Genomic DNA, 20,962 nt, shown 5'->3' on the forward strand with positions numbered 1-20,962 from the left:
AGTGCCCGCTCAACCACACCATGAGTGATCAGTGCAGTCGGTTGATCAGGAGTTTACCTCACGGTGTTTTCATCTCTAGTTTAACACTGCTAGAGCAGGAAAGACAAGGTCAGCACCGCAGGCTGAACTCCTGTTGAAACAATGCCATCAAAGGTTGAACAAACTCCCATTAAAAGCGTGCCAATGAGCTACAAGCCAGTGAGAAAACAGAGAGCTCCACCGTCATTCCACACTGTCCTCCTCTCAGGAATGGTGGGAACGGGAATGAATTGCCGCTTCCAGTGCTGCTGCCTCCTTTCCAAGCCCAAGAGGTCAGGATGGAGGATGCCACACTCACTCAGCTGTGTCCAGGCAGCACCGGCACGTTACTGTGCACCCAACAACACGGACTCTGCATCAAGACGCCTACTACAGCTACGCACTGAACAAAGGTCCACATCTTAACAGAAATCAAATCATGAAATAACTGAATTCTTCTTAAGCCTGTGATGATAATACCCCACCAGCTGATGGACAAGGGCTGTTTTGTCAATAGACTGTCACGCTCAATGAGCTTCTACTTCTATATTCCTACAGAACAATGTAAACCTGTTACTTTTGCTTACCCCGGCCCCCAGTATTGGGACTCTTGAAGGGTTGAGTAGCAAGAGACATCCTCACACTTGCAGTTAGTTGCTCTAAACAACGGCTGGGAAGGGGCACATCTTAAATAAAGGCTACATCAGAGACACGTGATGATTTTTTTGTTCTGTTTAATGGAACCTCTGACTTTTATGATATGCACTTCTTAAATAAATAGAAAACACACATTCATTCAAGAAAAAAAACAAGTAACAAAAAGGTTTTAAAAGTGCTCAGTTTTCCAATTCCCTTCCAAGGTTTCATGATACAGGGAGTTACATGTGCCATGTTGGCTGCATTCAAGATAATTTTCTGCAAAGTAAAGCCACAGTTAATCTTCCCTTCCCAACAGACACAACCTTCCCCCCCCCCCAGTAATCCAACCATTTCAGCTGATTTCTAGAAGTTAGTGCTTTAGCTCAGGTAGCCTCACACAGTGGCAATGGCTCACATGGCACAAACATGTAAAAGTCAGTGTTTTAAAAACAGTCAACGGAAGAACACTTAAATAAGCATTGTTGTTAAAAGCAGGTTAAGAGAATATCTTGGGCTCAGGTTGATTTGCCTTTTAGATACTTTAAAATCACACCAAACTATAAACAAAAGTGCACACATACTGCAGTGCTGATCAGCACCTCCTCAGCCAGGCCCTCAATAGGTGGCTGTCCCCAGCCTGTGCTGAAAACACTGTTCTGCAAGTCTGATATTGCTACCACAGAGTGACCTCTTCAAAGATAACTTAATCCTTGGTTTCCTGCAGTCTTTTAGGGAGAAATCCCTTCCAGAGTTGTAACCATCTCGGGGGACGTTCAGAACAACTTTGGCAATTGCCTGAGTTGTTTCACATCAAGAATGGTGCCAACAGAATTCATGCTGCTTGACTGGTTGAATGTTTCAAGGACTGGACTATGCAGATTTCCGGGGAAGACCTGAGTATCTCCTTCGTCCTTCCTGCCAGGTTGTTCAGTGAATTCAACCCTCCCAGGTAACAATCTGGGTTTTGATTTTAAATCCTTTAAAATCTGAACTGAGTTCTCATCTGCTTGATCTGTTCTAGGAGGAAACATTTCATTTGTAATATTTTTTAATACAGGGCTGTTTAATGCTGGGGGAGAAGCACCAGCACTCAACTCTCTGCTGTGACTTTTTAGATGAACTGGAAGTTTTTCATCAATTCTTCTGGATAATTCAGTCCGGTGTGTGAAGCCTTCCAACACACAGTTTTTGTCCAGTGTGCTTTCACTTCTGACAGTGGCAGAATTGCCATCTTGAACCTGCAGTTCCTCTTCGTCTTCACTACTGTCGTTGCCCTGTATCAGCCTGTATCGCTTCATGTACTTCTTGGTTGCAAAAGACATATTGTTTGGTGAAATTAAGCTAAGACCCACCATGCTCTTGTCCACATTTGTATGCAAGATGTCCTGGAAAGAGAGATCTACAGGAGGGTTTTGGCCTGAGCGACTGAGGGATAGTCGAGATAACTGATTCTCACTGAGATACTTGAGGGCTATAGCATTTGCTTCCATGCTCAGGTCAACAACATTAGGAGTTAAGCCACACATGCTGACATTGGCAAATGACATATAGTTTAGTCCAGGAACCACTGCTTCAGGATTTATGCAGGCTAAAATGCTGAAAGAAAGCATCAAAAAGTTAGTTTAGCATAACAGGAAAAACCTGCATTTCACAATATCATCTGATAATTTCTATTTGCTTGCTGAACCAATTACTCCTTCCTTCTGATCACCACAGCTTGATTCCTCAGTGTCCAGATCATATGTTCGGCACTAAACAGCAGCTCTCCAGCTACTTGCACTGGCAATATCCAAACACCATGTTAGAGAATTGCTGATATTCCTTTCTGACTCAATACTACCTACAATCCTCTTATGAGGAAGAACCCGGCTCTAGTGGGTTTCAGAACTGATTTTGTTTTTAAAGTGGGTTTGTAAGCTCTTGGCCTATTCTCACCAGTGAATGTGATATTATACGTCTCTGATCCTAAGACTCTAGAAGCTGCCATCTAACTCAAAATTTATAGATAGAAGATATAAGCCCAGTGGCAGAGACCAAGAACATCTCTTTCCCAATTCATGCCAATTCCATGACTTTTACAGGAACTCTGACATACTATCTATTTCCAGAAAACTGCAGGGTTCTAGATTTTGAAGGCATTCTTCAGTAAGAGAAATGTTCATTCATTCTGTGCTTGATAACACATAAGGTACACAAGAAACTGGTGTAAAGACTGAAAGAATAAGCTCTGGTACACTAGTAGTGGTTACAAACCAGTGCACTTAGTACATCTGTCTCATACTGGTTCATAAACACAAACTCCTCGTGTTGACTGTTAAGAGTCTTCCTATTTCACTGAGCACAGATCAGGAAGTTTGCTTAGGGAGAATAAATGGGATCAGATGAACAATCACTCCTTATGCTATGGAGTTCACTGTTGCTTCCTTCTCTGCTGAGCTGTAGAACTTTTCTCAGAAGTGCTTATCAGTCACGTGAATGGCAGAAGGAAGAATCCCACCCTGCCAGGTTGGAAGAGAAAACCCCAAGAATTCCAGTTCTGTCTTACAGGTTCACTTATTAGCATCCTATTGACATTAAAAGAATACTGACAGACTCTCCAGCCAGGAAGGTAGCCCAGAAATTCCAGAAAAATACCTGATGACATTCAAGTGAAAAGGAGATAAAAGAGCTTAGAAACTGTAGCCAGCCCATGCCTAAGCAGCTACATAAGTAAATTCCTGTGTCGCAAACATGCCCTTCAGAAATTACTTCTGCTCCTTCTATTTCATCAAGGCTATCTCACTCGTAATAACAAACAATTAGGAGAGAACCAGTTTTGATATTTATATATCAAAGCCATGATAATGATTTCACTTCTACTGGTGAAGTACAAGACAAAGGTTAAGTAGCAGTGACAAAATATACAGCTGCTTAACATTCAGCCTCCCAAGTTCAGTGTTCCTCTGGAATATTTTGACATAGCCCAGAGGACTGAAATTACTCAAGCAGCTCTGGTATTATTCTAGGGAACTGTGTGCAATACTTTAAGAATCATCAGATGCTCTAAAAGCTAGAGCTACTTGTGTTATATTTAAATAATCTGAGTTTAGCTAGCAGAGCTCTTAACCTTATCTGAAATACCCATAGCATGAGCCAGTGTTTCATCTTTGCAGGAAATGTGGATCAAGTTGCCAAACAAATCCCCAGTGGCAGTAAACACAGCCCCTTCTTGTTACTCCTTGAGCCAATCTTCATTTTTGGTTGCACCTACAAATTCCTACTCAAAACAATCAGTATTTTACCTGGCATTCTCCACTTTGTGGGTGTTTTTCTTCAATTTGCCAGGCGAGTCAATTGTCACTCCAAGACTCTTCAGCTGTTTCAGTGTGGCACTGATCACACTCTCTTTGTCCACCGCTTCCCTGTCAGTCTCTGAAGCCATTTCTGCTGTATCATCAATATCCTGATACTTAGGACCATCATCATTAACAAACCCTGATTTTACAGGCAAGTGATTTTGCTCTTCTGAGGACTTTAGCAGGTGGTTTACTTGGCCCTACAGGAAAAGGGAGGAGGAGAGAGACCACATGGGCAAAACCATCATGACATGCAGCTGTTAAAACCCAAAATCCTGGTGTATTCTTGTGCCACTTCAAACATAATTAGATGGGCTAACACCTCATTCTGACAAAGAAGCCAAATTCAGATTCAGTTCAGATGCAATCACATAAACTCACAGCAGCGTAAGCAAACAATACAATATCTTACATTTCAAGCTTTCACTAAGTGTCTGTTCTGAATACATATTCGTTCTGAATATCACATACTGATATTCAAGATTAAAGCCCTTTAATGGACTTGAAGGTAAAAAGCTGTGCTATTTTAAAGGGCACTAATTTGGGAAGTTAACTGACACTGTCTTTGAACTACAGACTTATCAGACAGTATTCCATGTATGCATGGAAGAATGATGTACAGAATAACCATTCATACCTTAAAAAAAAGAACAACCACAAACTCGGAACTTTTCCATAAATGTTAAATTTCCATAAATGTAAAATGTGAACACCAACACCACATACAATTTCCATTCATGTGCTGTTTTGACTGCTTCACTCAGTGCAGATTATCATTAATTACAGGTACATGAATTACATTACATGTACATGAATTACCAGTAAGTCCTGGTAAAGCTTCTGATCCTCTGATGGATTCCGAGGCAGCAACGAGGCGGGTGGCTCCGAGTTCTGCTCACTTGTTACCACCACGTGGTTGCTGGCTCCCTCTGTTGGTTCTTTCTGTAAAGACACGCTAATACTTTCTTCCACGGATGAACTCCGAACAAGTGCTTGGGGAACATTTCCATTTCTGAAAGAGAACACAGAAACGTCAAACTATTTCCTTGAAACAGAAGAAGCACTACGTGTACCTTATCTTTTCATGAAGAGGAGAAAAACTGAGTACTGGAAACAGATCCTAAGGTTTCTTGGTTTGTCTGCTGCTTGAGGCTTTGCTCCTTCTCTGCAGTCAGACTTTCTGCAGAGGACTGAAGAAATACACCTTGCAGAATGAAACTACAACAGTCTGACTAGCTTTTCAAAAGGTGATTTGAAAATGGCAATGGCTCCTTTGGACTAGGCAAAACTCAATGACACTCTACAACTAAAGCTTAGAGCAGATGAAATTGAAGTTATTAACAAGTTAGGAGTTTGTCCCATGTTTTCAGCATTTTTATGGACACTTAAAAGCCTTTAGCAATAAGTATCTTCCACATATTCTGAAACCTTTTTTTTACCAAGGTAACTGATAACAAGATTACCATGGCAGCTTAAAAGCACCTTAAAAACTTCTCAAAGACACTGCTACAAGTACCCATATGCACCGTGCACACCGAGTATCATGAACTGAGAACAAACATGTAGTTGAAATATTTCTCCACAGCAGATGTGAAAGAGGAACCATAATCTATCCTGAAATTTCCAGATAAAAAGGATAAATATTGTAGACTGAGTTACAATGTGATGCTCTACATCCTCTTCAGATAGCTGGTGTGTACATTGCAACAGTCATTTGAGACCAGACATATCAATAGTACTATCATCCCGAAGCAGATCTTTAAGCAGCCCTCCTCCCCCTTCCTGTTCCTCCTGAGGAGACAAGTGTAAGATAAGGGAATTTCAGAACTCAACTGATCAATTGCCTGTGTTGAAAGCGATAAGATTTAAATCACGTGACGTACTAGATAGTCAATGTAGGTTATCAGTTACTGTTACACTAGCAATTATTCATCGTTCCCAAAAACGTTCCCCTCCTCCTCAAAGAAATCTGGGTGATGATCTACGTTCTTACTATTAGATACTTCTACAGCTATTTTACAGGTTTATGAATACAAGTTGAAGAGAACCTCACAATGGCATCTCTCTCCAGTACAATGTTCAAAAGACTGATTTGAATCAGTAACATTTACAGTAGCAGTATATGTTTGCAGATAATGCTTTAATCAAGGACTATGAATATTCAAGTTATAGCTTAATTACAGCCTCTTTTCCAACATGATTATTTTAGAAACCTAAAAAACTGGAAGGGTATTCCCCCTCCTTTGGCTTTTCATACTTAGAGACTATTGGATGATTAGAAGTCCTAATTGTTGAGCTATTCCCTTTGTAAAAATATCATCCGTATAAATAATTTAAAATATGTTTAAAATCACTTCCCAAATTAGTCTGAGATTAGGCACTGCACTATGAAGAATCTGAGCTTACAAATAATTAAATTAACAGTAGTGAAGTTGGCACCTGCATTCACCACACACAAAGTAATTAGGTGTAAAATGCAGAGAAATTCAGGGCGTAATCATAAATCCCTCATCCTAAACCCTTCAGAACTGAAGGGGTTCTGAATACTGACAGGGAAAAGCCACTGTAGGAAAACAACTGACTACAGCAGCATCCCCTTCCCCCCACCCCATGGGATGTAAGGTAAGAAACGGAATGCTGCCAGCACTGTACATGCTTTTCCAAGTTAAAGGCTTTTGCCATCAGTTGCTGCTGATAGGTAGGCTAGCTAAACCTGCATGACTGATAAATGCAGACTCTAAAGGCAGCTGTTTTTTGGGTGAGCTGTACAATTCAGAGCATAATTAAAAAACAAAGAAGGGAAAGAACACAACAGCCAAAATCAGGTGACTGTATAATTCCTGGAAAAAATACTTCTGAAAGTAGTAACTTGTGAAAGGCAGTTCAGTTTACTATGTGAACACAAGGTATTTCAGGTTACTTACGGGAGAATGTGCTGATTAGTTCCTTCTTCCACAAGGTGAATACTGTCTACAAAGCTGGGCATGTCAACCACCTTTAAGGAAGAAGCAATACTTGTATTACTTGCATCTTGTTCAGCATTAATTGAAATGCTTATGTCTTCCTTAGAAATCTCTTCATCCTCTTTTTTCCCTTGTGGTGTGGAGTCGTCTTGTTTTTCTGAGGCTGTATTCCAAAATAAGCTAGCACCTAGAAGAGAAAATTACCTATTTAAAGGAAACTCATGACTATCTTCTGAGACCCTTTGCCTTTGTAAAGCTAAAGGAATTATTTTCTTCACATTCAGGATTTTTCACCAGTGTAAAAGTGATTTAGGGTTTAGAACAGCTAAGAGTTGCCAAAACATCATTCAAGTCTTAGTTTCTTCCAAGGCATCCTTGATGAAAATAAACAGTTGTATTAAAGCATGTTAATGCATTGACTTTCAGCCAGTTTGAAAATTTTCTCCAGACTAACCACAATATTTCCATGGATTTAACAGGAACCAAAACATTAATATGTAACTTCACAGACACAGCTGCATAACTGGCTAAAATTAAACCAAATACAGTCTCCGTGCATGTAAATGACTTACAAAAAACTTCAATAATATATTTAATAAAACACCAGATGGGAGAGAAGCTATTACTTTTCACAGAAGTTTATTAATTCAAAAAGAGATGGATTTTTTCTTTCAATATGTCAAATTTAAAGTAGAAGACTAGGGCTATTGGGAAAATACTTCTTCCAGTGATGGCAATCACTGCTATTGCGGAGTCCAGAGGAAAAAAAAAATAACTTCGTCCTAAACTTGCAAATAACACCTCAAGAACTAAGCTGGTTCTTGTACCTGGTGGATGCTTGTGTACATTCAGCATTCCTGAAAAACATTCTCTCTATGCCCAAATGTAACTTAAACATACAGAAAAAGCGATGCTAGTCTATTTTTACAGACTAAAGCATTACCTGTGCTTACAGCCACGCTCACACTTCTCCTCATGTGTGGGCCAGATGAGGATGGTGTTTCCATAGAAACAATATCCCCCTGCTTCTCAGGCTGCAGAGCATGGCCAGTTGCAGCTGGATCCAAGGAACAAGCCTGATGAGCCTGAGCTTCCAGTAAGCGTTGGATCTGTAACAGTTATCAGCATGTTACAATTTGTACAACAAAATATAAAGTATAACAGGCAGAAACGAATTACTAAATTGGGCTCCTCCAAGATCTGGAGTCAAATCCAGGCTGCATTGCCACAGAAGCCTGATAACCTTCCAGTTCTCAGCAGTGCATGCAGCGTAAATCAAAACATCAATTTTGATCCTGGCAGAGTTAGCAAAGAAGAGGTTCTAAGCAAGCTGGCAGAACTACACCAAGACAACTTGAGCAAAACCTATTTGCACTGCATTTGTTGGAAATATTCTCTATCCCTTTCATTCATACACAAAGCCTATTACCTACTTAACAGCCAAGCATTTATATGCCAACTGCCCCTACATCATGCTAAACCAACTCTGTGCTAATTACAAAAATAAGCACTTAAATGATAAAATTAAGTTTGCCCAGGCAATCTTCACTCAAGTATTTGCATCCACCCTGTTCTCAGATTAGTGCACAGCTCCATGGAGAAATGTAACAGTAAAGGCTGTATTTATGCAATAAGGAGAGGTTTCCCTCTCTCTTGCACAACCCATGATTTGAGAGCTTGATTTAACACACAGCAGTTATCTCTCAAGCCTATTTCAGTTGTAATTTTCTAGTTTAAGCAGGAAAAATATGTTTTGTAAGCAACTTTCCTATTCCTATCATTCATCACCAATTCATCATCAATTTCAACTCTAGCTCTTCAGCCCCAAATCAGACCCTGTAAAGTACAGGGCCAGCAGCATAGCACTCAAGAGGCCAGTTATTTAGAAGAAACTTCACCTGGTATCAAACCAGAACTGAGCAAGATGCCCAAAGCCAAATTTTCCAGTGCAGCAACAAACACCTGATGAATCCTGCTAGTCTGCTGCAAACAGAGAACTGAAGTTTTCAAAGCAATAGCTTCAACTGCTCAGGAAGTTACAGGCTTGAAGGTGAGCAAAGCAACACACAAGAACATCCTATGCTTCATCTGTATCCTTGCAATAATTCCAAAGGCTATAACCTATACAGTGTTTTTTTTTTTTACATATATAAAAGTATACATATATATATAAAAGTATATATATAGAAAAGTATTTATACACAGGGCATATCAGTTTGCATTATAAAAGAGTCTGCTGAAAGGGAAACCTTTCTGTTTTGGAAATAGGAGAAAAATAAATGTAAAATCTAATCAGGCAAGAGTCTAACAGTTTTCATTTAACCACACCAATTAGGAGAGCTAATCAAGACCCCTTCTATCCCCAAACTGCAGCTGGTATGACAGGCTCTCATGTTCCAACAGGGAGAGACAACAGTTAATTTAATTCCTTTGGCAGAGGAATTATCAAAGCATAATCACTAAGAGGGCAGAGGAGAAAGCTGCTGTTTCCACAAACCTGAGCTTGAAGTAATTTGAGTTGTCTATCTTGTTCTGTAAGAACCCGGTATGCATCTGGAGATAATCCCATCATTCCATTATCTGATCCTGCTTTAGAAGCAGGCATGTGCAGGCACGGTGAGTGGGCTGCACAAAACTGTGGACTAGAAGGGCTTGCACTTGAAGGCAGTCTTATTCCAGGTGATAAGCTATTGTCGAGAGAACAGCTCCCCATTCTCCCATGGTATCTCATGCTTATAGGGCTGCTTGTGGTATATCCTGGATTGCAGCAAACATTTGGACAAATGATGTTTTGATGCAGCACTGTACATGGATTCTGCTGAGCCATCTCGGATTGGATTTCTGCTCCATGTTGGGGGCTCATTTTACCAATTCCTTGCCATGAGTTTATCGGGTGATACTGAGTGGGAGCAGGATACTGACAGGCACATGCACCGGCTGGACAGCAAGGTGGCACTTGAGCTGACACCTGCAGGTCTGGTGGTCTTCTGCAGATCTGTGGTGAAAACACGGAGTTGCAGGGGACTGGCTGCATAGCAGCAGGAAGCTGCTTGGAATTGGATATTGATGTTCTAATTGGAGGCTCTCCCTCCTGGGATACTCCACTGGGATTTAATACAAGTCTCTCTGATGGCTTTCTGGGGTGATGTGCAGATGTATCTGGGGAAGGCCCACTACAAGGGGTTGAAGGAGAAGATGACCCTGAACTTTTTCTTGATTGAGGGCAAGCTTTCTTAGGGTGAAAGGGTTGCTGTAGTAGAGCTTGCTTTCCTCTGGAAGGCCTTGAGGTTGGAATTTTCTGGTTTAAATGGTTTGGTAGTTGCCTTAAAGAGGCATCTCCCATATTAGCAGAAAAGTTTTGCTTGTTTTCAGAGTGCTGGGTGGGGTAATATGTAGATTTCAAGCACCATTTCTTTTTAATAGGCTGATGTAGTGCTGTGGGTTGACTTTTAGCATTTGAAGTCCCCATAGGCTTAGACGACTGTCCTGATTCTATGAAACTCCCATCCAAAACAAGAGACAGTTCAGGAACAGAAGGAAAGATCCTGGTAACCTGAAGGGACAATTATACAAGCAAGTTTAAGGTCATTTTAAAATACTGTCTTTCATCTTTTCAGATGCAGAATTTCTTAGAAGAAAATGTTTCAATTTAAAAATCAATATATGACCACTACCAGCTCCAAATCAGCTACACACTGAATACTTCTCTGAAGACTGGAAAATCCAGATACAGAAAAAGCAGCAAGATCTCTAGGATCATTCTTAGACAAAACTACTGTCATGTGGCATAATAACCATGTCTATTAAATGAATGCTCCAGGTCATCCTGAAGGGCATTTCAGAGTATGTCTCCTTCCCCTTCGAGAAGCAGACTACATGTTCTCTCTTACTATTTTTAGACCCAGAAGATAGTTGTTTATTGTAAAATGTACTGTTGCACCTCTCACATCCTTCTAGACCTATGCTGTTTGAGGGCTGCTATTTCATTGCACTTGCATATGCTGCAGTAAAAGAGGACAGATCAGCAGATCTTTACTTCATTTACCCAGAAGTACGCAAGAAAGAGTTTGCTGCCTCTATCTTTACCTCATATACCGCAGCTCTTCCATTTAATGGCAGCAAGATTCCCAGAGTAGAACCTACTTTTCTCTGTTTCCAAATCCTAGCATATACAGAAATTAAAGTGTCTGTAATTCTGAAAAAAGGCAGGTACTGGAGAGCAGCAGTTGGGACTCTTGGTCCACTTCTTCAACTCTGTTTCCTGTCCCCTTACAATGAGTGTTTCTGCTCTAAGCGTCACATTGAGATGATATCAATTATTTAGTTACCTGTTGACTCACTGGGTGAGGACTTGGAATTGGTCTGGGTGATAAATCCTCATCTTCTACACCAGAGTCATGATCACTTGCTGACAACTTGCTGGGTGAACAGCCTTGGGAAGGACTACAACCAACATGAATCAAACTAAAAATGTTTGCTTGTCAAATCTGGCAGCAGTAACATGAATCTTCACATTTTTCACTGTGCCATCTACAGCGCAGTATCAGCACCATTTTTTTAAGTAGTAGCTGCTACGCATCTCTCCTCCCTGGTTAGCTAGGGAGGGAGCAAACAGCTCTAAAAATGATAATACAAATGCTGCTTTTGGACAAAAAGAAACTAACCCACCCTCCCCTCACCCTCAGACATACACACCCTCTAAGTGACATCCTAAGAGCAAAGCACTGATTTATATGAGAAAGATCAGGACTGCTACAGTAAAGATCGTAACACTGTTTAAAGGATTATAAAGGCCATCTTATAGATAAAAAATTGCTGGATAAGTCAGGTTCTTAAAAAACGCTAAGTTTCAACCTATCCAGGTCTCCAGCTCTGAAAAGTGGGAAGGAAGAACAAATTTTTACCAACTTAAATTTGGAGATTTGCTTCAAACGGACAGATCTTTCAGAAAGCTTAATACAGTAAACTAAGCTCCATCAGTACAGAAGCCTTTTTAGAAACATTCACTGTACAAGTTAAAACCACCAGTATCAAGAGTAGAACTACAAATAGTTTCTTTTGGAATACAGTCAGCTTGACCATCTTACTTGAGGAATATTAACTCTAGGAATAAACAAAAGCACATACATAGATTTTAATGCGAGATCATTATTCACAGCTAAACTGACACTTGGCACAGGAGGTCAAAAACCCTCATTCAATAAATATTTTTGCATACATGTGACATCTAGAAGATTTACCTTCTGAGAGGAAGTTTCTTGCAAACTCTGCTGAAGAACTCAGTTTCTGCATTTTGGTTTTCTGCACTCAATTCAAACTGGATAGGGCTTTTGTCTGAAGGTTCGACATTCTGGAACGAAATTTTTTGTATGTGTGAAGCATGAAACTTTCAACCTTTAGCCACTGAAGTACTACTCCTAAAGAAACAGTTTTAAGGATGCTTGTATCTGATTACTTGCCGCTTGTCCTTGACTTTCAATTCTCAATTCTTTCACCACTACAAGGAGGCAGGCAACTTCCCTTCCTGTTTAACACTGTTCCCCCTGCTGCAAAGTAGTTGGCCTAATTATAGCCATGAACAGATGCTTCCTTGTGGTAACTGCCTAGATACTCCTCCACAAGCCTTCACCACTATAGGAAACAGCAACTGCTCCTTACACTGTTTCATGCACCACAGCTGGAGACAACAAAAGTGAGCCTCTGTTAAGAGGCCTGTCATCTTCAGGAAGCTAAGCTGTACCTAGGGAAAAAGTGGAAGGCAGCCTTGAACATGGACATTTAATTGGAAAGAGAAAAGTAAACATACAGGACACATGTTATACTAGCTGCTTCTCTGCCATTTATTGAGCAGATTACACGTCAGCTTCAGGCTCTGTACAAGCCTAAGAAAACATGTACGGAACTGATTATTTCGTTTGATTTCCTCAAACCTGGTTAGTTGTGTCTCAGACCCTGCATCAAACTCTTTCAAAGAGTTGCTTTGCACAAAGATGAAATTGTTCCTGCTTTCTTACCGTAGCACAAGAGATATGCAGATTAGTAAGCACTGAATTCCCTTTTGCATTCAACTTCAAGCAAAGCACAAGCACCAGCACTTAGCTCTGCTCCCCAGAAAGCACTGATGGGCATCACCCACCACAGTTGTTTGATGTGTCCAGCACATACACAGCACACCAGATTAACAAATGCTATGGGAAATCAGAATCTCTGCTCATAAAGCCAAAAGGGCACTAAAAGAAGGAGCACTGAGTCCAAGACAGCACAGTACATTTTAAGAGACAGATTTTGGATTACTATCAGAAAAGTGAGCAGTTGCTGACTTTTGAAGGTCATCTCTCAATCTGAGACATAAACTGAATTAACAGTAATCATTGTAAAAAGGTAGCTTTATAGAGCTATGTCATTTTCAAACACTGCAGCTCCATTTGAGTTACATTGTAATGACTCTTGCTTTAAGTACTTAAACTAAAAGTCAAATTTGAAAGTACCACAATGTAGTAGGAAACCAAGCCACTTACTTTGAAGAGGTGTACTGTTTCATTGCAAGTTAAGATCTGAAACCCTAGTTCAGTCTGTCCACTGCATGGGATGCATTCATAAAACTCTGGTTCCTTGTGTGTCAACGAATAAAGCACAATAAGAAAACTCCCAGATTCTGAAAAAACCCTAAAATAGAAAAAAAACCCACTTCTTAAAAAAAAACCTTAAGAAACAGGAAGAAGGCCCTTAGTTTCTCAATATACTGAGCAAACTATCACACCATTTAGCAAACTGGTGAGTCACTGCACTTTGAGTGGTACTGAGCTATAAATAGAGCAGATGGATTCATGAGTGATGCCACATGCAAGTATCAAAGCAAAGCGGGGAAGTACGAATAATTAATCGACTTTCTAGCTCAAACCTCTAGGATCACTTAGTACTTTAAATGAATTCCTGGAAAACTTTAATCATAGCATAGAAGAAAGCATCAATAAAAATAATATTGTGGGTTTTTTTAATAATTCAATTGAAGATGTATTATAAAGGCACTTAAAAGTGTTTCAGCTATCCCTAAATATTAAAAACAAAATGGATCTGGAATTTTCTTTACTTTTTTTTTTTGGAAGATAAATTATTATTATTTTTTTCTTACAGGTCGAGTGCAGTAACAACAGTCAACACGTAACACAAAACATCAAGGATAATGAAAATAATGTCCATTTCCATAAAGCAGTAGTACTACTTTCAGAATAATTTTTATTTTTATGGCATTTGCAATACACTTATTTATAGAGCGGGGTTGATGGTTTTTCTTTTTAAATAAGATATATGATGGAGAAAGCAGGACAAACAAGGTATCTGAAAAATGTATTCACATACAACTTTAAAATGATACTTACAACTTCAAGAGTTAAAAACAAAATGATACACAGATTAAGCAGTTAGTCTGCAGAGGTTAATTCTGTTTGCATGGTTCATCAACTCTGCCTAATCCACTTCCAAGATGAAATCACTGAAAGTTAATGAGAGTCAAGCATCTAATAATCTAATTGGGCTCTTATCTGTATTTGGGCATATTTAAATTGTTAAGGGGAAAAAGTCATTTCTGTAATTACAGACACATCTGTTCACCAAATGTAGTTTTATTTCCGAATTTAAAAGCAAATGTGGTGAAGCAGAAGAAATATTTATGCATACAGCATATTTAAAAGTTTAATTTGCCTGAAGAGCAGTTTTAAACTATAAATATCTGCACTCCCTCCCAGCTACAGTGCAAGTAGAACTTGACAAATCTTACAAGTGAAAAGATGTAGCGGACGAGGAATGATTATTTACCAACATCACAATGAAAATGAAAACAAAAATAATCAGAACGGAAAAGGAAAAAAAATGCAGAATATTTAGCAGGAAGTCAAGACAGCATTAGCTGCAGATCAATATGCTTCAATGTGTTAGTCAGTACAACCAGAGAGTAAGCTTATGTCAAGGAGAAAACCCATGAGAAAAGTTCAAACCTGAAACACATCACTGTTTAAACTGCTGTTTCCTGCTTGCTGCTTCTTCATTAAAGTAAAACGCAGAGACTTTAATGATATTAATGTTCTGTGTTTGAGATATCAGCCCAGCTTTCTAACACTTCAGTCATAAAAAATTTGTGAGGCAGAAGTCAAAATCAGAAAGTACAAAGAAAACCACCTTACCTCCCATATAACATAAATCACAGAATTCCCTTAAATATCTTTGAACGGAGCCCATGTTGCCATGCATTTCTGTGGAATGCATTTCTAGGCAGCCAATAGCTTCCTTGATTAATAGATAAAAGCGACTTACCTTTCCTGAATTGAAGAACTGAATAAATATCGCAAGCAACAGGCCCAGACTTGAGGACTACAGATATGGGTAACTCCACTAAGCCAACTAGAAGCAAGAAGAAATATCCAATTAGAGATAATTTCATTACCAAGTTTCCACTACATAGTCCCTCAAATAGATCTCAAATCAATATGTATATCAATCTGTAAAAACAGAGGCAAACACTTACATTCCAACTAATGGCAGAGCATAAGCCTTGGGATCAGACTCAAGCAGCAAAAGCAATTTTCGTGTCTGGTCCATAGTAAGGTAGCTGAAAGAAAGCAGAAGTTGGGGTTTCGTTTAGTATTATGGAAGGCAGTACTTCAGAAAGAAATCCTGAAAAGACAAATACATGTTTAGAAAACACTAAGAAAAAAGTTGGAAGGGCGAGAGAAAAATAATCAAACCCATCCTTCCTTCACACTTAAAGCAACTCCTCAGCTTTCCATCAATTTCCTGTGCATTAAAGAATTATCAAGGACAAAATTTGCTTAGTATTATAGTATTCAAACAAATCCAGGAGTGCAAGTCATGTTAAATTTGAAGAGGAACTTTCAGAGAGGCATTCACAAAGTCTCTTTCCAAATAAAATAACATTCAGTTACTTTAAATTATTTCCCTTGTCTCTCTTAACTTCACCCTATTAAGTTAGCTATCAGTCAGAAGGATGATTCCCCAATACCATCTTAAAAGCCTGATCAACAGAAAAAGATGTTTCACATTCATCTGATTTTCATTCTAAGGCTAGCACTGATATTATTTAAGAAGCTGGCTGCTGTTTGTATTTATGGTGTTAACTAGAGGCATACCCCTATGCCCCAGCAAGAAGATGCTTCTACTGAAGTCAAAAGCAAGAACTCCTACTGAACCAGTTACGATTTTCACCCCACCCCATTTCTTGTTTCTAATCTTTAAAATCTTTTCCAAGTTCAAGAATTTATGTCATTTTTATGTCAGTTATTTCATAAAAAGCAAAGCACTGGCTGAGATCTTGCCTGCCTACCTACCTACTTTAGGAAATGCAATAAACTGCCAGGCAACTTTGATAGCTTTATCATCACTATTTACTCACCCACATTTACATGTTCCTTGAACTTGTGCAATGTTCATTGGACTGTTCAGATTTCTTGCTAGGGCTGTGGGAATGATTGGGACAGACTTCACAGGGGTGTATTCCAAGATATTTGCTGCAGTAATTGAAGCCCAGTAAAAATTAAAATGTAGATTATCCAGGTTTTCTGTGAAAATAATGTGAGCTCTCACAGTGAGCAGTTTAGAAAGGTCCAGTGATTCTTTACTGCACAGACTGTGCTGCAGACCCTAGGAATAGGGAAAACAGAAAAAAGGTAAATACACTACATTGACTTCATATCACTACCATGATTCAAGTTTTATACCAGGAACTCAAATAATTCACCATAGCTACTACTACAGCAGGAGGCACTGTATAGAAAGCCATTAACCCAGCTTTCCACAACTCATGGCTATAACGAATATAATCAATGATGTAAAATATACCTGAAATTAAGCTAGGCATACCTTAGCATCATTGTATGATATATTAAAAAATCTGGGGTTACTTACATTGTATGAAAATTAATAAAATAGTAAGTAACTAGAAGGCTCAGTGATCTAAGTTTTCTTACATTGAAGAAATTTCTATTTTAACATTTGGATGTATCATCATGAGGAAGTTGAGATGTGAAGTAAGCATTATTTATATTGTAAAATACACACAACCACCACAGGCACGTATTTACAGGAATTCAAGGTGTATTTGCTAAATTAGATGCCTACAGCAGAGCACAGAAGTGTCAGGCACACATTTCAGTTATAAGTACTAACCTACATAGACTTTATGTGCTTTCTTGCAAGTCACTTGCCTAGCAATAGTTTACCTACAGTAACGTGAATACTGACATTCATTCATGATAGATCTGAAAGAAAAACCTGTTGTTTCTTGTTTAAATAAGTTGCAGTCACTGTTCTCTTGCTGGTTTTGGTGGTCAGACCAGCTGAAAAACTTTTGGTCAGTGAACAAGATTCTAGCCCAAGATTAAAGACTCTGTGATCCTTAAAAACCCATGAAAAAGTAACTGATTTTAATAGTTTCTGATACACTTTTCAATGACTCTCAAGCAGGTCATTTCACATAGCCAACCTCATCATCTTGCTTCAGCCACAACTTTGCTGTGCTTGAAATTGATGGCACTTGGAAATCAAGCCCTGTGCATAGTCCAGTCATCTGCCTAGAAGACAGTCTATTGTTTAGGAGACCCAGAAGCTGCCAAGAGGTGCCTACCTGGAAAGCCAAGCTGATATCTTCAGCACCATGCACTATAATATCTGAAGAAGGTCCCCAGGCATTAACTGTACATGGAATCAAAAAGTCTCCAGGAAGAGATGCAGTTGGAATTTTGCCTGATCCACCAGCAACTTCTCGACCAGGATCAAAGCGGTCTATTGTTACCGTTATGCCTTCCCCATCTTTAAAATAAATAAATACATAAAATCAGAGTACAAAAGCAACTTGGGCTGCTTGATAACAACTGATTCAACCAACTGATATTGTCTGTCTACCTGACGTTTAAAGTTACCTTCATCTACTGCAAGAGTCCCAAGCAAAAAACAAGAAAATAATCTCTTTTCATTCTGCTTAGCATGGCGATAGGCAAGTCGCAAGGTTTTCTCCATCATAGATAACTTTGGGTTTCTAAAAAGAGACAATAAGCAAGCTTAAGACCCAAATCATATTTCATGCTTCTTTGAAGTATTTATTATATGGCAATAGCTTCCATGAGGTTTTTTTTGTCCTTAAGAAGAAAGTATACAGAAATATACCAAAGCCCTAAACAACAAAAAGGTAAGAATTAACAACATTGTATAAAACATCAATGGAATTTCAGCTCCTGCTCTGTGCATCATCCCTACCATTCATGTTCAAGAAAGCCATATTTTAACCAGAGTAGCTCCACAGGATGCTCTGTAAGACCATCTCAGCAATATTTTGGCTTGACTGGTCCAGCAAACCAATAACAGAGGGGAAACAATATTTTCTATGGAAAATGAATAGCAAAGAGAGGGAAGAGCTTTTTTTTTTCCTATGGAGAATGAGTAACAAGGAGAGGGAAAAGCTTTTCCTTCTGCTGGCCCACACAGTCACAAGAACTATAGATGAATACAAGTGAATTATTTTTATTGAAGGTGGGAAAAGTTAGGAACACTAAGAGCAAAACACAAAAGTGTCTGAAACTTAAAGACTAGAACTGGCCAAAAGGCTCAATTAATTTTGACACGGTGTTCTCTCATTTTAGCACAACATGCTTAAAGCAGCAGCAGACTGGGCTCAAGTTCTGAATCTAGGGCAGTAAATACAACATCACTTTAGCCTGAGATAGCTTATCTGACTTTGACTTGGAAAGAGGTCAGACTTGAAAGTGAAGCTACTGGTTTATGCGAATACTGCGATGATGGCTCGTATCATACCCAATCAAGATGAACTAAAATGAAATGCCTCCATAAAAATAATGTATTTTAAACTTGGTTAAAACTTCGAGGTCTGAATATTAACTCAAAGAACATTATGTGGCAAGTACAAGTGGAGGCCCCTCTGACTTGCAAGGGTTGTCCACCCTTATATACACATATATGCATATACTTGCTCTTACAGTAAGATTTTTGTAACATCTGTATAAAATTACATTTAAATAATAAGGATCAATTTTTACCCTCCATTTGTTTTGCAAGTCAAATTTGGAATATCCTGCCCTAGAAATTCCCAAACTTTTGGCATTCTAAACGAGATTCCTGAAGCAAGCAAAATATTCAGTTTTAAGTTTTATTTGAAGCACCAATCTGTATCCAGTTTGTCAGAAATATTTGTTTCTCTGTAAATATTTAGAGACAAGCAAAAATGTGTTAAAGAAAATGACAAATATACAGTTACCTTTACACCTTTCCATATGAGAAGGAAACAAAGAGAAATTGTAACTTACTTTAGGATGAGGGACCTCAAACCCATTTGACTGTATTACAGCACAGAAAGAAACTCTCAAATCTTTCCAATTAAAATCCCTATATATTTATAATTCATAACCCAGTTGTTTCTTTTTCCTTTATGTCTTGTCACATACTAGGCTCAAAAGATAAACGAGGCTCTGAATTATGTAATTCTTGATTGATTTTAACCTTTAGCTGCTTAAAAAAGGGTATTCATACCTGTAATAGGTAATATGTGAGCCAATGACATCACCCATAGGGCCTGGGTCCCAAAGTGCACACTTTGACAGAGGGAAACTGAAAGGGACCATCCTTTCGGGAACAAATCTGGGAAGAAAACCACAGAGATAAGCAATGAAAACAGAATAAGCTTAGCACTTTCAAACACCACTTATAAGAAGGAACAAAGGAGTTACAATAAGAAAAACAACACATAGCATTCATAAGCTGTTGGTACTTTTTGTTTCAAGACCAGGCCAATGAAGCAGAAACTATCTTATGAAGATGTCAAGCATATGAACTACAAAATCAACACAAATCTTTTGTTTTCCACCTGACAGTTTCTTCATGGAATCTTACAAGATGTGTAGGCCAAAATACAAGTTTGCAGATAAAGCTCAAGAAGCTGCTCTGGATATAGTGTATGAAAGGAAAAGCTTAGCAGTGATTAAACTCCAATAGCACACTGAAAATCGTGATATAACAACAGCTTCCAAAAGCCCTGTTTTAGTCACTTTTTCAAGTCAGCATTCACTCCACTTCAGCTTTGAAGATTTCTGACAAAAAGCCGTAACTCAAGTAATATAGTGCAAAAATGGAAAAAACAAAAAGGCCTGAAGAAATTAGTGTGTAGCCACATAAACCAATCTACACAAGTGAGATTATATTTTTAAGAGTTGCCTAAACTATGTTATGTAAAATACAAAACATTTGATGGTCTACAACATTCAGCAAATATCTCAACACTTTTAAATCCGCAGGAACTTCCTTCGTAGCTAACTGAAACGTCAGGCTTTGCCAAGGTGCTCTTTGCATTTCCTCAAGCTCCCAGGAAAGAGTTCTGTTTTTAAGGCGGGGCTCTAAGCAACTCGCCTACCTTTCATGTAACCGTTAATTGATTCCCATTAGAAGCCAACACCCCTCAAAACAAGTCCCATTTAGCATGTTAAAAGGGCGAACGTTTTAAAGACCCCTTATTTTCACTGGTTTTCGGCTACCACGTATCAGAAACACGCCCCCAGAGCTCCTTATAACCACTCGCGGGGCGGCACAGGACCCAGCGTGTGCCACAATGGGCACCCCCTCGCCAGGAAGGGTACAGAGCACCCTCCCTCCCAGACCGGGTACCTCAGATCCAGGCTGGGAACACCAGGGTCCATGCAGAGCGGCCGCACTCTGCCCCCTGCTCCTGTCCCTGCCGCGGGGCGCCGGCGTGGGGCAGCGCCCAGCCGCGGGGCCTGCCCACAACAGCCCCCGCCTCAGCCGAGCACCAGAGGGGTCGTGCCAGCGTTCCCCGAGGGAAAGAGGGAGCGAGCAGTGACACCCCGACCCCCAGGCCCCGCAACCGCCGCAGTCCCCGCAGAGAGGCTCCGGGAACCGCCTACGTTCCCGCCCGACTCGGGCGCCTTCAGGCACCACGACCGACCCCTCACTCGCCGAGGCCCGCCAGCCAAT

The 20,962-nt window shown here is 39.6% G+C and overlaps 1 protein-coding gene across 2 annotated transcripts; it reads right to left on the reverse strand.

Moving 5' to 3' along the window:
* Nucleotides 1–1,053: 1,053 nt before the first annotated feature.
* Nucleotides 1,054–20,745, reverse strand: STIL (STIL centriolar assembly protein). Of its 2 annotated transcripts, none has more exons than XM_057430700.1 (16): nucleotides 20,636–20,745; nucleotides 19,508–19,615; nucleotides 17,887–18,002; nucleotides 17,592–17,776; nucleotides 16,362–16,609; nucleotides 15,477–15,560; nucleotides 15,266–15,352; nucleotides 13,474–13,621; nucleotides 12,196–12,305; nucleotides 11,284–11,419; nucleotides 9,453–10,508; nucleotides 7,899–8,064; nucleotides 6,917–7,142; nucleotides 4,812–5,004; nucleotides 3,939–4,192; nucleotides 1,054–2,253 (listed from the first exon to the last, which is right to left on the reverse strand). In XM_057430700.1, exons 1-16 carry the CDS (start codon nucleotides 20,665–20,667, stop codon nucleotides 1,431–1,433), a joined length of 3,972 nt encoding a protein of 1,323 aa, XP_057286683.1. In that variant the 5' UTR covers nucleotides 20,668–20,745; the 3' UTR covers nucleotides 1,054–1,430. The 2 variants fall into 2 exon arrangements, with proteins under 2 accessions (XP_057286683.1, XP_057286684.1); XM_057430701.1 differs by having other exon boundaries at nucleotides 11,284–11,398; nucleotides 20,636–20,744.
* Nucleotides 20,746–20,962: the final 217 nt, after the last annotated feature.

This window comes from Pezoporus wallicus, unplaced genomic scaffold (assembly GCF_028554395.1).
Source record: "Pezoporus wallicus isolate ANWC-B61680 ecotype Strahan unplaced genomic scaffold, APGP_CSIRO_Pwel_v1 contig_10084, whole genome shotgun sequence".
Taxonomy (NCBI): Eukaryota; Metazoa; Chordata; class Aves; order Psittaciformes; family Psittacidae; genus Pezoporus; species Pezoporus wallicus.